Source organism: Excalfactoria chinensis, chromosome 25 (genome assembly GCF_039878825.1).
Source record: "Excalfactoria chinensis isolate bCotChi1 chromosome 25, bCotChi1.hap2, whole genome shotgun sequence".
Taxonomy (NCBI): Eukaryota; Metazoa; Chordata; class Aves; order Galliformes; family Phasianidae; genus Excalfactoria; species Excalfactoria chinensis.
The window spans coordinates 3,959,243-3,976,120 of NC_092849.1; the positions used below are offsets into that span (position 1 = coordinate 3,959,243).

The 16,878-nt window shown below is 61.2% G+C and overlaps 1 protein-coding gene across 1 annotated transcript; it reads right to left on the minus strand.

Annotated features, from left to right (window-relative positions):
• Positions 1 to 685: 685 nt before the first annotated feature.
• Positions 686 to 16,178, minus strand: NUDCD3 (NudC domain containing 3). Its single transcript, XM_072357246.1, is given in 10 exon segments — positions 686 to 883; positions 886 to 936; positions 1,045 to 1,233; positions 4,815 to 4,856; positions 4,858 to 4,959; positions 8,223 to 8,311; positions 8,314 to 8,354; positions 15,152 to 15,447; positions 15,967 to 16,133; positions 16,136 to 16,178. Coding segments are annotated over 10 exon segments (1,065 nt in total). The 5' UTR covers positions 16,164 to 16,178; the 3' UTR covers positions 686 to 823.
• Positions 16,179 to 16,878: the final 700 nt, after the last annotated feature.

Here is a 16,878-nt window from a genome sequence, read left to right on the forward strand (position 1 = left end):
GTCCCCATGGGCGGTGCTGTCCCTATGGTGTCCCCATGGGCAGTGTTGTCCCTATAGTGTCCCCATGGGCGGTGTTGTCCCTATAGTGTCCCCATGGGCAGTGCTGTCCCTATAGTGTCCCCATGGGCGGTGCTGTCCCTATGGTGTCCCCATGGGCGGTGCTGTCCCTATGGTGTCCCCATGGGCAGTGTTGTCCCTATGGTCCCTATGGTGTCCCCATGGGCGCTGGCAGTGCCCCACAGGTGTCAGCCGCCCCACGACCATCCACGTCCCCACAGTGATGGCGTCCCCACAGGCGACATCCCCCCCCCCCGGCCAGTCCCCATCAGCGGCCCCGAACCACTCGCACTCCCCGCGCTGGGAGCAAGGATTTATTGCAGCGGGGGGCTGCGGGCCGCTGCATCCCCCCGGCCCCGGCTGTGCGCCCGGGCGGTCCCTGCTGGCCCCGGGGCTGGGACAGGCGGGGACCCCGGGGCGCAGAGCGCGGCGTGGACGCAGCCGCTGAGGGCGCAGCCTTCGGGGCCGGGCGGGGAGGCGATGCGCACCCGCAGAAGCACAAACCAGAAATATCCTCAACCACCAAAAATAATAATTATGTCACCAACGAGCTCCGTCTATTCCTGAAAAACAACGGAGCCGTCGCCAGCGCGAGGCGAGGAGAGGAGAGAGGAGAGAGAAGGGTCCCGGCGCCGGGTTGCCTTGGTGATGGGGATGGGACGCCGCCTCCCGAGCTGAGCCGATGCCGGCCGTGGGCAACGGGCGCCCCGCTCCGGGTTCGGGGTCCTCCCCTCCCGTCGCCGCTCGGACCCACTTGTAGCCGGGGTCAAAACTGCACGGCGCCGGGGGAGATGTTGAACATGGACGGGTCGAACTTCTGGCCGCGCGGAACGGGGATCCCTCGGTGTCCCAGCCCTTCTTCAGCATCTCGTGCACCTTCTGCAAAGACCGGCGGGGCCCGTCACCATGGGCTGCCCACACCCGCCCCCGGCCCGCTCCGTGCCCCAACACGGACTCGGGACGCAGCGCCGGCCCGGCGGCACCTACCAGCTCGTGGCTCTGCGGCTTGCCCTGCAGCTTCTGGTGGTAGTCGAAGGTGAGGCGGTCGAGCACCGCGTGCTCCTCCTCGTCCACCGTGGCCATGGAGCGCTCCTTGTTGATCTTGTCGATGTCGATCTGCTCCTCGCCCTCCAGGACCGCGTTCCACCAGTACTCGTCCCCCTTGTTCAGGTTGATCTGGGGATGACGGGTGGCTCAGGGAGTCCACATCCCACCGTGGGGGGATGCGTCACCCCGAGCCCACCCAGCACCCCGAGCCCACGTCCCACCACGGGGGTACATCACCCCGAGCCCACGTCCCACCATGGGGACACGTCACCAGGTCAGGGGACACAGCCTAACCACGGCCTGTGCAGACACCGGGACATCACTGCTGCTGCCCGATGGCCACCAGCCCTGGAGGGGCAGCCCAAGAGAGAGGGGCCGTCCCGCTGTCCCCAGGCCAACGGCAAAATAGGGACAGCCATGCAAGTTTGGGAGCCGGGGTTGGCGCAGGAGGGGGTGGCTGGGCTCAGTCCTCCTGGGAGAGCAGTGCTGGCACAACAGCGCAGTGTGCCGAGGGCGGTGATTTCCAGCGCAGCAGCAAACCAGCTTCTATCGGGCCAAATCCTGGGTGCTCACCCAGCAGCGAGCACGAGGAACACACAGCCATGGGGTGCGTGGCCGCAGGGCCTCATAGCAGGCACGCAGCCCATGTGGGGGATGCCGGGCATCAGCCCCCTCCCGGTTCCCATCGCGGGGCTGGCAGTGGGAGGGAAGCGCCCTGCAGAGCTGCAGCCCACGGCCCCTCTCCTCCTCCCTCCCCACGCTCAGCCCTCGCTTTATTTACCACGTCCCGCTCCCACCCTGCTGGGAAAGCAGAATTATTCATTTCCTCGGCAGCTTTTCTGTGCCGTGCATCACCGCCACGCTCAGAGCTTTGCAAACAGTCATTAATTAACCTCTGCGGCCCACCTTGCGTGTGGGGGGGGTTTGCTCTGCCCCCCGATTCCAGGGGGAGAGGACTGAAGTGGGACTCCCCCGAGGCTGCAGTCCCACTTTCTAACAGAAGCCTCCAAGCACCCGCAGGGCCGCAGAGCTCCTCAGGTGTGGGTTTGGGGTTTGGGGCCGGTTCCTTGCATGAGTGCTGCGCCGGCCGTGCCGTGCCCTGGGAGGTGGCTGTGGAAGGTGGCTGCACACCGGGAGCCCCGCGGAGCTCTGCCAAGGGAACAGGGCTTCGCCACAAGGACAGATAAATCTTGACCTGATTAGGTTGCTCTCTGTGCAGGGAGCAGTGCTCTGCCCCAGCTCCGAGCTGCAGGGCGCTCAGAGCCTCCCGCAGGAAGGATCGGGTTCCGGATGCCTCACGCTCGGGTTGCACATCTCTGCTTTGGGACTGGCGGATGCTGGAGCTGTATGAAGCCATGGGCTGGGGCAGGATGGGCTGCAGGGAGACCTGTGTGCTGCAGCAGCACAGACGTGTCACCGTGTCACCTCCCCTGTCCCCATATCCTGTAAGGAGGGGCCCCAGTCCTTCGCTGTTGGTGCTGCGCTTTGCCACAGTGATCGGGTTTCCTCCTGAATCCCGAGTGCTGTGTCAGATCTGGAGGGATGCTGCCAAAGGATGGAAGCAGGACTTGGAAAAGCCACTTCTTGCCACCTGCTTCCCTTCCGACACGGCAGCAGCGTCCCTGGGAGCCAGCGGGGGACAGGAGCTGCTGAGGGGCACCAGGGCACGCTTCCAATGGCACGCGGAGGTCGGGGAGTGCCACAGATTGCTATGAACTCGGCCTTCCGGCTCAGGAGATGACAGGCAAAGGCTGTAAGAGCTGCTCAAGGCAGGGCTGGGTGACAAAAGCCCGAGCGTGGATCACAAACGTTGGAGAAAGAGGGAATGGGGGAAAAGATCCTCAACAACAAAAATAATCCCAAACGTGTTGTGCACAACACCCTGCACAGCCTTCTAAAAACGGCTCCCGCGAAGCTATTTTCATCTCCCTTTTGACAAGTGAGCAGGCGTGACAGCGAGGGGAGAGCGCGGGGATTACGGCCGGGGCTGCGGCGCCGGGCAGAGCAGGCAGCTCCAAAGCCACAGCCCACGGCCTTCTGCCTCGGTCTGGGTGCCACAAGAGCCACAAACGTACCCAAGGACATGAAGAGAAACGTGCCGAGGGCTCGGCCAGCTCTGGGAGTGAGGGGAATGGAGAGGCACCTCCCAGACAACAAGCACAGCCCCGCGCTCACACAGTCCCCTCCCAGCAGCTGAACCACCAAATGGCCGCGTGCCTCCTGATGAATGAATGGGGAGGAATCGCCCAGCGCTTTCGGCTACTCTGCGCATGGAGAAAGGAGACACTCTCGGGTTGAATTACTCACTCTGCTCCAGTTACCTTACAATTCTTCCAGCGAAATTTCATCCCACCATCAATATGTTGGCAGCCTGCTGGAGATCCTCACAACCCTGTGCTCGTGCTCATTGGAGGCTCTTGCCTCCAGCTCAGGTTGGAGATGAGGGGTCCGCTCCCCACGGTCACTGCAGAAAGCCCGAGTCTCGCTCCTCCCGCGCTGCTCCCATCCTCCGGCTGTGCAATGCCCTGCTGACCTCAGGAACACACGCAGGGAATGCCAGCTGCCACACACAGCCACGTGTGGGTCAGCTCCTCCTGAGCAGCACTGCTCCTCCCCAGGATCACGCATGAGCCCCATTCAGATGGCTTTCAAAAGTTTCATGTTTGAAAAATGCTGATTAATGATCCCATTGTCCTCCTTTCCACACATCCTTCAGATGGCCAACTGATTTGGAGATGCTCTTGTCTCCCATAGGGCCCTCCTGGCAGCTGGTCTCTTGCCCTAGGATATACCTTCAAGGCCAGGTTGGATGGGGTCTGGGCAGCCTGGTCAAGTACCAGCTGTTGGTGGCCCTGCTGGTGGCAGAGGGTTAGAGCTCGATGATCCACGGGGTCCCTTTCAACCCAGATCACAGAATCTTGCCTGAGCACCATTTCCATGCATTTCCCTTGGCACTTCTGCACCCAATGGATGAACCTGGTAGGATTCCTACTCAAGGTCACAGCACCTTTGGGTGCCCATCAACTGCCCTACTGATGACATGGGGCACAGGGTGAGCACGCTGCCATGAAGGGAATCACCTCAGCTGCAGAACCCTGGCCCTTAGCGCTCTCCTGGGGCTGGCAACAGCCCTGAGGAGCTCCTGAGAACATCTCTGTCTGAAAAGAGGGGGCAGAAGGGCAGCGGGTGGCAAAGCCACACTCCAGCACAGCCTCGGTCCCCAAAGCTCACGCAGGAATTGGGCAGTGAGAGGATACAGAAGATGCTGGAGAAACCAGGCTGATGGACAGCATCGCAACGCCTAGGACAGCCTCCGCTGTGGAAACAGTCCAGCAGCATCACCCCTCTGCCCACATCGCTAGAGCACACCAGAGACACCTACAGCCAGCAGTAATTCACTGTGGGGCAGCAGATCCCATTATATGCCCCCAAACCACCTTGACGAGGAAGACGTGCAGAAAGCAATCAGAAGCAGCTTGCACTGACTGCTTCCAACAGGACCGGCAGCGTGTCAGAACCCTGGGGCAGCACAGAAACAAGCAGTGGGGTTTCCCCTTGCCTGGCACACATGAGCTGCACGTTGCACAGGGACAGCCAGGGAAAGGCAGCGTGGGACGCGGCCAGCTCTGGCTCAAGCCTCCAGCTGCTCCCATTTTCCAGGCCAAGCACCAGGGAGCTGCAGGGCAAGGCAAGGAGAGGGCAGCCCTTACCAAAACACACTTCCCTGGCTCCAGGCTCCAGAGGGAACTCTCCCGTGTTGATCTTGTGTGTGAGCTTCCCCTCCATGAGCACGCGCTGGCTGCTCCCCTCCAGCACTGCCACGCGAATTGTGCTGCTGCTGATATCCACAGACACCTGGAAAGGCAGAGAGAAAAGCATCGCAAGGTTCCTGCTCCATTTCCTGCTGTGCTGCTTGGGGGCATGGGGTCAAGAGCACTCGCTGAGGATGAGAGAGAGAGAAGAACCATCAGCCTGTACAGATGGAGGGTGGGAATCCCACTGCCATCTCGGAGCAAACAGCTCTGAGGTGAAAGGAAACCTCTTTGGGGCGCAGCAGGCAGCACAGCCCTGCAGGGACTCACAGACATTTCTCCGTGCCTCAGTTTCCCTTTCCAGACAACCAGCTCAGAGATTGGGTGCTCACTTGCTGCATCCTGGCACTGAGTGGAGTACGACCCTGCATCTTCTGGGGCTTCTGACCCAGGGGTGCGGTGCGAGCCCTGCCCCGGCACCAGCCTGAAGCTCCCCAGCTTTGTTTGGCCCCCAAGCCAAGGCACAGCCAGCACTAGGCTCCGTGCATGCACAGGGATGTCTCTGTGACACCACTGGAGCAAGGGGACATGGCAGCTCTGTCCCCCCCTTGCAGCAGTGATACAGGTAACCCTGCTGCGACCCGCCGTGAGGTGACATGGCCCTCCCGGGGACACGGTGGCAGGCTGCCACTTGGCTGTGCTGCACAGCGCTACCTCAGTCCCCAGAGAGCCCATCTGCTGCCGCCCTGCATGGCCAGGCTGCAAGGAGCAGGGCTGGGGGGGGGGCGACAGCTCAGGGCCCCTGGTGCTGCTGGCCCTCACCCGAGAGGAGGAGACTGCAGTGAGATTTGCCTGCATTCTCTCCAGAGTTCCCCCAGATCTTCCTCCCGCTCTGCAGAGCTAATTTGAAATGTTATTACATTATCCATTACCTAGGAGATCTCCAGTGACTCACTAGCTCCACGCAGGCAAGATGCGGGCAGAGCCGCTCCAGGCAGCGGCAGCACCGCGGCTGCAGGACCGGTGGCACCAGGCTGAGCCTGAGCCCGTGCTGGTGTCAAGCGGCCGCCACGGCACGGACACCCAGCACTGTGCCAGCGGGCTTTACCTGGGGCGTGGATGTGAGCACCGCCGTGCTGCTGCTCCTCCAGGGTGAGGAATGGCAGCGCCACGCAGACGGGACGCGCGGACCAGGCTCTGCTCACCTCAGCTCCCCATCCCCGTCATACACGCGGGGTCAGTGCCAGCAGGTCTCATCCCCGAGTCACTTTCTGGGGGGTTTCCCTCAGAGGGCTGAGGAAAGGGCCGTGATGCTGCCAGCCCCGGGGAGGCGCAGCACGTGCGGCCGTGGCACCGTGTCGTGCCGCACAACACAGCTCTGCACCGGGGCTGCGCACCGCAGCGGCTCCCGCACGCTGGAACAGCCCCACCCGCCCCCGCCAGCACAGCGAGCACACACAACGCTGGCGCTCATCTCCTGCGAGCCAGGCAGCAGAGACGCTGCTGGTCTGATCTCTATTTCTGGGCTGGGAAGCGCGGCTCCACGGGCCCCTGCTGCGCCTCTAAGTGGACCGGGGAGGTGGGGAGCGGAACGCGAGGTGCTCCCACACACCCCTTCTCCCCTTTCTGCTCCACGGCCACTCCGCGGAGCTCCATACAAGGAAACCTCCAGCCTACCCGAGTGAGGAGGTGCCATAGCAACAGCCTGAATCCAAAGTGTCAGGAGTGCCATTCTGAGCGGCGGTAGAGCCGGGCACGCTCAGAGCCCAGGGACCAGACGGGGCAGATCTGTAATCTCGCCTTGGCAGGAAGAAGCCAAAAAACTGCTAATTATTTCAGGAGACGAAGCTGCGTGGTGAATGCAGGGAACGCTTCTGTTTTGCAGGAACCCATCAATAACGTGCCCCAAGTCCATCCAGCCTGAAAACTGCTTTGAACCGCCCTGCTCCGGCCTGTGACCCAGCCAGGCTGCCTGTCCCCTCTGGCTGGAGGGACACAGAGAACGGCTCTGAAATGAAAACCTGCCTGCAGGGTGCAGAGGGGAGCACTGGGGGGAGGCACTGCCAGGACAAGGAAAGCCAAATGTTGGAGCTGTCGGTGCAGAATTAAACGGGGAGCCATGGGGCTGGTCTGGGTCGGTGCACACCTGTGGGCACTTCAGGCTGCTGGCAGCAAATGCACCCCTAGCACAGCCTGCAGGGAGGCAGGTCAGGAAAGCATGTCCCGTCCCACCTCCTCGCTGCACCTGCATGGCCCCCACAGCTCTGGGTGCCAAAGGATGGGGTGTGAAGCTGGGATCTTGGCATGGGCGCAACTCCCCAGCGCGTCCCCGGGCATCGTGAGTGCCATTCGATACAGAGGGGATGGAACATCCGTCTGGACACCCCTGAGCCCTTCCAAGGAACAGCCTGGCTTTGCTTTAGACACCCAATGGGAATGATGCATCTCACAGTCCCCCCTGCTGTCCCCATGGCAGCCATCACCCCTTCAGCCTGGGCTGCTGCTGCCAATTATGCTCTGTTGGCACGCCAAGGAGCTGTGTAGGCTGCAGCCGGCGAGCAAACCCAAGCGTGCTCATTTCAGCTGTCCTGGAAGCAGCAGAGGAGAACGGGAGGTGGGGGAGCACCGACTTCCCAAATGGAAAAATACAGCAAGAGCTGCGGGCTGGGAGCACTGGGGAAAGCTGGGAGAGGTCAAACTCCTGGGGCCAGCACTCCCAGCCCTGTGTGCGCTCCCTGAGCTGCTCCTCACCCTGGCAAGCAAAGGCTGGGAGAAGAGGGACAGAAGAGGTGCTGAAGGACACCCAGTGTGGCCACATGCCATGCATATGGCTCTGAGATTCACTCTCAGAAACAGGGTTTGGATTTTGGGTGGTCCTATGTGGAGCCAGGGCTTGGACTCTGTGATCCCCGCAGGTCCCTCCCGTCTCGGGATGCTCTGTGGATCTGGGACTCAGCAAGGCAAGTGATGCTCCAAGCCTGGACAAGCTAGCAAGGACACATCCCTGTTCCTGCCCCACAGCCTGAGGGTGCTCAGGAGGAAGGCCAGCCCTGTCTGAGTGCACACGGGAGCCATGGTGGGACATGGAGCTCTGAGAGATGCCTGTGAGATTGCAGCAGGTGGAACTAGAGGAGAAAGCACAGAAAGTACAAAGCCAAGGAACCCTGCTGGGGCTCTGAGTAACAGGATGCAGCAGCCACAGCGGGAAGGTGGCCAGGCTGGGACTGTGGGTCCCCCACCACTAGAGCACAAGGCACGACCACATCCTGCACAGAGCCTCCCTGCTGCCCAGCACAGCTTCCCAGGACAGCCGAGCACCCTGAGGGGAAGGAGATGCCTGAAGCCAAATTATTAACGTTGCTTTACCTGTTTGCCTTTCATGATGTGCTTGGGCACAGGCACTTTAATCTCCAGGTCGCTGTAGTCTTGGGACCAGGCATAGTTCTCCCGCACTGCCCGTTGTAGCTGTCGGGGTTCGTCTGGAACTGCTCCTGTCTCCTGGGAAGAACAAGTGAGAGGCTGAGTGTGGGGCAGCACAGGGTGAGCAGGGAGGCTGGGAGCAGGAAGGGAGCAGAGCCTGCTCTGGCACCCTGCGGTGCTTCAGATGGTGGGGTGCACACAGGGAAAGGAAAAGGCACCCCAGCACCCCTCACCTCACAGCCAGTGAGGACAGCAATGAGACAGGTGGGGGACAAGGATGTCCCTTGGGCTGCCCGAAGAGTGCAGAGCTCCGGGATGGATGTGGAGGGATTTGGGGGGAATCAGATAAGCCATCAGCAACACACCTCCAAATACCCAACACATCTCCAGACGATACATTCCTACCAGCCTCACGTCCCTTTACACCACTGCAGGCTGTGCACCGCTGGACCCTCCCAGAGAGGCCTTGGAAATAAAACAAACCCTTCCCGAAGGTGCCTGCAGAGCCACCAAAGAGCAGAGCTGCTCTTTATACACACCCAACCCTTGGCTTTACATAAGGGTGCAGGGGCTGTGCAGCCCCGGGGACCGCGTCCCAACACCCCCACAGTGAGGGGCGCAGGAGCGGCAGGCGGGGGGCGGCTTCCAGCCCCAAGCATTACGTAAGATCCACAGGGTTTTAATTAAATTAGGCTCGGGAAGGGTCTGTGCGCACACACACGCCCGCACGCCTCTTTTTTTGGGTCCTTCTGGGGGATGCTTTTGGGGGGCGAGCGCTGGGATGCTGCAGCCCCTACATGAGCTGTGGAGGGTTTGCACAGTGTGGCCACAGCTCCCGGTGTTGCTGGCGCTGGGTGAGCAATGTTTGTGGTGTCGGGGGGACCCTGCAGCACTTCCTTCTTTTCTCCTCTTTTTTTTCCTTGGGAATTTTGGCCTTGCTTGGCGTTCACCCATTGGGTGCCCATCGCCATGGAAACGGGGTTGGCATGGCAGCACCGAAGCGGCGCTCGCGCTGGTTGGCTCCAGATGGCGGCTTCCAAACCGCCCCCGGACTGCGGGAGCTGGAGGGGCAGCAAGAACTGGGCACGGGCGTGGGGTGCCCCGGCTCCCAGGGTGCCACCTTCTCACCAGGTGTCATTGGCTCACAGGGCGCCACCAGCCCCGGGGGGGGAGGACACACAAATGGCTCCAACATGGAGGATCAGAGCTCGGCATGGCCTGCTCTCTGCTCTCTGCACTCAGTGGGGGTGTGAAGGGATGCAGAAACCCATCTGGGCTCCAAAACCAGCTGGATGTCCTCCTTCCAGCGGTTCCCATCCTGCTCTGGCACGACCCAGGACAAGGCGCTTCTGCATGTTTTCACCTTTCAGGCACTCAGCCAAGCACGTGGCACCGTGGCACGCAGAAACAAAGTGCTCTCACGGCTGCCCTGGGAGGACTCCGTGCTATGGAGTTGTTTCCATTAGGGAGACTGAGGCAGGGTTGCTGCATGCTGGATCCACCTCCTTGCTTTGCTCTCCCTCTGTCCCCTTTTGCCCACACGGCCCCATGGAGCACACCACACGTGGGCCGGGCAGCGGGGCTGAGGGCAAGAGAGAAGGGTGAAAAAGCAGCAGCTTTAAACCCCGGGGTTTGGCACCGCGCGCACCCGGCTGCCGGGTGGCGGGGATGGTGTGGGTGGGTCTGTGTGTTCTGTCTTGTTCTATTTTTGCTCACCATGTGTCATTTTGGGGGAGGTGAAACCTTTAACAATGCACCGTCAAGAAGCACCGATCTGGCGCTCCGAGGAGCTGCAGCGCGCGGCCGCACCGACCCCACGGCACAGGGGTCACCACGAGGGACCCACTGAGCACGGCAGCACGGCCCCACGCCGCGTCTCCCACTTGCTCAGCACCGACCCGTGCGCATTTCTGAGTGCCGGCACTCGGCGTCCTGTGTCCTGTCCTGCGGGGCCGGCGCGGCTGTCTGCTCTTAGTCAAGGTGAATTATTTAGGCAGCTTGAAGGAAAATGTGTCAGAGCAGTTAGGAGGTGCAGATGTGGAGGGGAGGAGAACACAGCGACGGTTGAAAGGAGCGGAGCTGGCTGAGGGTGAGGTGGGTGATGCAGGCACGGGGCCAGGCCGAGCTGCCCCCATAAGCAGAACTGGAGGCTGAGCCCCCCCCTGCTCTCAGAGGAGGTGTGGGCAACATCCCGACAAGTCCCCCAGGCACATCCCAACGGCAAAGCAAGCCTGTCCTGTCCTCCTCCACATGGAGCAGAGAAAGCAGAGGGCACAGTGCTGCCCCAAGCCACCCCGCTGTGCACTAACACCCCAGCCTTGTGTTACCCACTGCTGAGGCCCTGTGTGATGCACCATACCTCCCTCAAGCTCGAGACGTAGCCGAGAATGGAAAGATCTCATTAAGTAATAATGTGAGAAAGGAGGGGAAGAGAAAATCAGGCACAAGGCGCCCGCGTGCCTAACCCACATAAGCACGCAGCCTTGCAGGGAGCTGCGGTGAGCCGGCCGCCTGCCTGGCATTTATTGCAGCCATCAGCTGCCCGGATTGAGGCAGGAGGAGTTCTGCAATAGTTCTGCAATACAGATCTCCAGGGCAAGAAGCGCCGCTCATGCTCAGCAGCCAAAGGGACAACTGGGAGCCACCCCGAGCGCAGGAGGGGCTGAGTGCCCTCTGTGGGGTCCGTCCCGCAGGGCTGGGGCAGGAGGAACAACCGATGAGCTTTGATGATGGACGTGATGAGGTTCAAACGCGCACTCTGCTCCCCAGAGCAACAGGTAGCTGCAAGTGTCAGCCCTGAGACAGCCGCATCCGCAAAGCTGCACGGATGGCGCGCGTGGAAAATCCCAGGGTTGTGCTCTCTGCTGTTTTTGCAAGCGAGCCGAGAAGAGCCTCCCCCCACCTCCAGATTTAACATTTTTTCAGCACCAAAACATCGGGCGTGTGGCGTTCGGTTTTTTGCTCCACTTAATTGGGTCTCCAGCAAAGCGCTGAGCCGGCTGAGTCCCAGCCTGCTGCTGTCAGCTCCGTGCAGTAAACAAGCTGCGATGCAGCCGCTGCCGGCTCAGGGCTTCTGCGGGCTGCGGCCACAGGGCTGTGTGTGGGGGCTGGTGGGGAGAAGCCCACGTAGGATGGTGGGGAGAGCCCCAAATCCAGGTGGGAGGGGCGAGGGGGATCCCCAAGAAATACAGGAGTGCCACAACCCTACAACAATCCTGAGCCGTGGGGCTGCAAGGTGCTCCTGCAAATGGGGCTGGAGCTGGCAGGGCTCACCGAGCACACCAGAGACACACCACGCTGCGAGGGGTGGCCAACACCATCCCCTTCAACCCCACAATGATGGTCCCCACAAGCAAGGATGGTTCCAAGGGCACCTTCACCCCTATATCACACTGTTAGGATGCAGAGAGGTGCCCAGCACCTCCAAGCATTGCCTTTGTGACTTGACCCCACAGTTAAACTCCAAACCCACACCACCTACCGCATCCAAAAACCCAATTCCAACGCTCCCCAGGCTCCCCATGCAGGGCAGCGGGTGCATGGCTCTGCTCCTGCTGCAGCCTGCAGTGAGGGCCTCGCTCCTTTCCACGCTCATGCTCTTCGGGGGAGCTTTTAGCCCGCACTTTTGATTTCCCAGTTATTTACGGAGCCATTCAAGAGAGCCAACTTGCTGCCATTAGGGTGGTTGAAATGCCACTGCCAGCTCACAGGAGAGCTTCGGAGTCGTCACCAGAGGGCTAAATTTCACTACTGCTGGGAAATTTAGGTCAAGGACAGCAGGATGTGCTGCTGGTAGGCAAAGCCCCTTGGGATCCTTGCTGCTGGCACAGAGCTTACACAACCTCGGGTTGGAGAGGTCTCCAAGGGACCGCTGCACCAGCACAGCACGCCAGGTTCAATTCCAGCTCCTGGAAAAGGGGACCTGGCCGAGCAGAGCTCCAACGGCCCCACAGCCAGCAGCGCCTTGAGTCCATCCCCAGAGATCAACGCAGTGCTAAAGCAAGCAAACAGAGCTCTCTTTTTTAAATAAGAATCAGGCACACGCTGTCCCCCGGCCTCCAGCCCTGGGATTTTCTGCTTGTTAAGAGAAAAATTTATAGGTTTTAATTTAGTTATTTTTGGTTCAGGGACCTAATTTTGGAGCTCAGTACCTTGGTAGGGCAACCAAAGCCCTGAGCGATCGGGTGCGTGACAGGGGAGCTGACAGGGCGCTGCTGATCCCACAGGGCTCTGGTTCCCCATTACAGCATTGGACAATTGGGCCCCAGTCACAGCCTCGGCAGCTGCGAGGGGCTCGTAGTGGATACAGGAATGGGGCTGGGAGCACCTCGCCTAGATCAGCCCTTCACAATGGTGCTCTGCCAGGAGCTGTTTGAAATCATTGAAATAATTGAATTGAAATAATTCACCTCCCCGTGTGAAGCCACGGTCTCTGCGCTCTGCAGGAAGGGCCTCAGCTCACAGAGAAGCTCCCCAGAACAGCCCAGAGGTGAAGAAATAGGGTGGGAAGGGCGGAACCCCACACATGGAGCACCAGAGAGCAAGGACCAGGAGCACAAAGATGCTCAAATGAGGCAGGGTGAAGCAAAATGAGGGCTCTTAACTTGAAAAAGGAGCTGAAGGGGGAACAGGACGAGCAGCGTGACTGCAAGCATCCAGGGAAAGGAATGTGGGAGCTGCAGTGAGGTTTGTGAGGGCCGAGTCTCAAGAAGAACAGCAATCCACTATGAGAAATGCCACTCCAAGTGCTCACCCTGGCACACAGAGCTGTGGGGCCGCAGCCTACTGGGGGTAAGAGCCAATGAAGCATCACAGTGCTCGTGGCTCCTCCACAGCACTGAGGGGGCACGATGAGGACACAGAGCTGCCACAGCCTCACACTGGGATGCAAACAGTGTGTGGCCACTGGACGGGAGAAGAATGCACCCCAGGTTAGGGCCGGAAGCAGGCAGCATGCATTGGGATGGCAGGAAGCAGAGCACCGAGGCCAGGCTGTGCAGTGCCACACGTGGGCTGCCGGGCTCTATTTTAAATGCCTGCGTGGCAAATGTATGCAGGCTGGGTTCCAAGCTGAGGGAAGGGGAGGGCGCTGGGCGGTGGAGGTGTGCTGAGCTCGGAGCCGAGCTCAGGCTGTGGGGGGACAAGCAGGATCTGTGCCTTTGGGAGCTGTGCCATCAACCCCAGAAACGAGCCGGGGGAGGGGTGGGAGCACATGTGGTCCTCAGAGGAGCCATGGGGCAGCCCCACAGCAAACAGGAGCCACATCACCCCACTTACAGGTGGGGAACAGGGGGGGGGAACTGCCAAGGAATAAGCCAGCCATGCACCTCACCCATGGGCAAAGCTGAGTGCGATGCAGGCCTTGGTTTTGCTCTTCCTTTCCCCTGCAGCCCTATGAAAGCTACTCCCATTCCCAAGGTGCCCAGGAGCGCAGCAGGCTCTGATGGGAGCTGGCAGATCTGGGCTGGTACCTGCCCTACATTTCCACGGCAGCGAGGCTGACAGAATGAGTGAGTTTTTATATAGATTTTGGTGGCGATGGTTTCCTCTACCAGTTGAGGAGGTTGGGGGGGGGGGGGGGGGAAGGGAGAAGAAAAATGTTTTTGTTTAATCTCTTTTCTGCATTCTTGCTGCTGGCGCTGCATGTTATTCATGCGCCCCTCGTATCCAAGCTGGCGGCTCGGGGTTTTGCTCAGGAGGGGTTGTGCAGAATTAAGCAGCTGGTTCAATTATTAATAGCCTGTCAGGGGTGCCCTGGATGCCAGCTGCCTTTCGGGGGGCTCCAGTGCCCCCCAGAGGCACAAACACCAACTACAGCAGCAACCTGTTGCCTGCTCCTGCCCTACTTGAATCCCACAGCCATGCTGCCCCATTCCCTTCCCCAGCCCAGGTTGGGAACACGCCGGTCACAGCTGAGGCAAGGCAAAAGAGCTCTGTTGATTCCAGCAGGGCTTTTTTTTGGCTCGTTAATTCTGTGAGGTGTCAGACTGACGGCCCCAGGGACAATATTTCCTTCACGGGACAACAGAACGTGGCTTTTCAGGTGATATCATTTTTGGCTTCTGGCTTATTTTTACCCCACGCAACGCAGGTCAGGCTGGCTGAGCTCAGCACAAAGCCGTCTCATTCCCACCTGACCAAGTTGCTGGGCACTTTCCCCTCTCACTCCATTCTCCTCTCTACCCATCCCATCCCAGCTGTGCCAAGACCTGGGGCTGTCACACATCATTGCAGGACCCCAAGGGCTTTGTGCCACCTCACCCTGGCAGGGAAGGGAAGCTGGTTGGCAGCAGCTTTCAGACACGCTGGGAGGACTTTGGAGCAAGGACATTTTTGAAGTGTGAGGTTGCTTAGCCCAGCTTGAAAGCCACTGAGTTCAGTACATAAAGCTCTGTGCAGTGTCTGATGTAGCTTCAAAGCTGGCTCTGCTTTGAGCTGAAGGCCAGGGCAGAGACCTCTGGAGCTCCCAGACTGCTCACACCCAATGCTGATGCTGGCCTTGCCACCTGCCACACGGATATATAGTATGAAAGTGATCTGCAGAGCACCTCATCCCGGCTCTGGGAGCTCCCACTGCACGCATATGGGGCACAGACCCCAAATTTCCAAGAGGAAAAGGCTGTGGGACAGCATCTGGATTTCCCAGAGCTGCCGCGGTCAGCCTCCAAGAACAGTGACCTCAGTGTGCACGGCTCCAGCACACAGCAACGCAGAGACACGACGATCCCCTGCCCTCAGCGCAGCCAGAAAACCCCAAACCTCAGCACAGAACACAGCTCTGCCTCCTGCAGGGGATCATGCAACCCCTTCCACCCCCCCACCCTGCCAGCCCCTGCCAGTGGGGCAAGGAAAGCAGTACAAGGGGAGAGCCTTACGTGGGCAGCTCGGCAGGTGAGGGCTGTGCAGGGGCGGCCGCCCCTGCGGGCTCTGCTGGCACAGGGCCGGCTGCTGCCGGGGTTGCGGGCGAATCCTGCGGCCCCTCCGCATCGCCCGCATCCAGCGAGGGCTCGGGCTCCTCCGTGGTCTCTACCTCAACCTCATGGGCAGCCGGGGCCAGTCTCACCCTCTCGGCAGACGCGGCAGCTTCCTCCTCCTCCTCCTTCTTGCGCAGCTTTGCCTCCAGCTCCCGGCTGCGCTTCTCATCGTCCTGCCGGGCCATCCGCTCAAAGGACTTTGAATGCCTGCAGAAGAACAAAGCCGGCCGTCAAGGAGAGGAGGAGGAACACGTGCCTGGGGCCCTCACTGCCGTCCGTCCAACTGCGGATGTCACACTGCAACCCCCGACACCCGCACTCCGGAGAGCCCTGGCTGCAGGTTTTGCTGCCTCTCGGGGCTGCCGGCTGCTCCGCGGTGCCGCCGGTCGGGACGAGCCACGGGCAGCCCCCGTGGTGCTGCGAGCTCCTTCAGCGGGCAGAGGTGAAGAAGCAGCGTAAGGCCCGCAGGGATCGCAGCGACCTGAGCCGGAACCGGCCGCTGCGGGCAGATAAAACGCTCCCGGAGGGAGGAGACGCCGCCGTCCCCATCCCGCGGCGTGAGGAGCTCCGCGCCCGGCCGGGAGGGAACGTTCCCGCGGGTGACTCCCGGGAGGCCGCCCGAGTAACGCTCCGCCGCCCCCCGCCCCGCGGACACTCCGGGCCGCCACAGCCCCGAGGACGCGGCGACGAGCGCCCGGCACCGGCACGGAGCGGGCCCGCGGTACCTGCAGCGCCATGGCCTGCGCGGCGCCGGGCGGGAAGCCCAGGCGGTCACCGGGCCGCAGGAGGAGGCGGTAGAAGTCGGTCTTGCGGTAGAGGAAGCCGAAGAGGACGCGCAGGAAGTCGTCCACGTTGCCGACGTGCTGCAGGATGCCGAGCAGCGCTGGTCGTACATCTCGGTCAGCGCCTCCATGGCGGCCCCGGCCCGCTGCCACGGCAACCGCCCGCCCGCCCCCGCTTCCGGTCCGCTCGAGGCGCCGCTTCCGGTCCTCCGCGCTGCTCATTCTGCTCGGGAAACTGCGCCGAGCCGAATGGTTCCGGGGGAACGGGAGTTCCGGGGCCGGACCTGCGGTGTGAGCCGAGCGTGGGAGCTGGGCGCTGTACGGTGAGCGCTGTGCGCTGTGCGGTGCCTCCGGGCGTCGCGCTGCCCCCCCCACGTTGGGACTCCTGGGAGCCCCTGAGGTTCCCCCCAGAGCTGGCAGACATCTCTAAATCCCCCATACACAAAACCCCTCCTGCGCTGAAGACAGATGTGGGGACCATCCCACCGTGCCGCTATCTGGGGATGATGTTCTAATCCCCCCCCACTGAGCAGCCCGGGGAACCAACTCCCTCTGTCCCAACGCCCCCAGTTTCCCCAGCCTGAGCTCTCCCCATTCACAGCCCTCAGGTCCCTGAGCAAGCAGCCCAAGGCCCCGAGCCTCAGTTTCCCCACACCGGGAGGTGCAGGGAGCATCACTGCAGCCCCTGTGGTTCCAGGGGGGCTGTGTACAGCAATGAGGGAGGAGGGGACCCTCACTATTAGAGCACACGTGGCTCAGCAGAACAGTACGTAACAGCCAGGCTGGAGCACACCCCACACACCCCACACACACCGGCCCCTACTGAGGTCAGCGAACCACTTCACA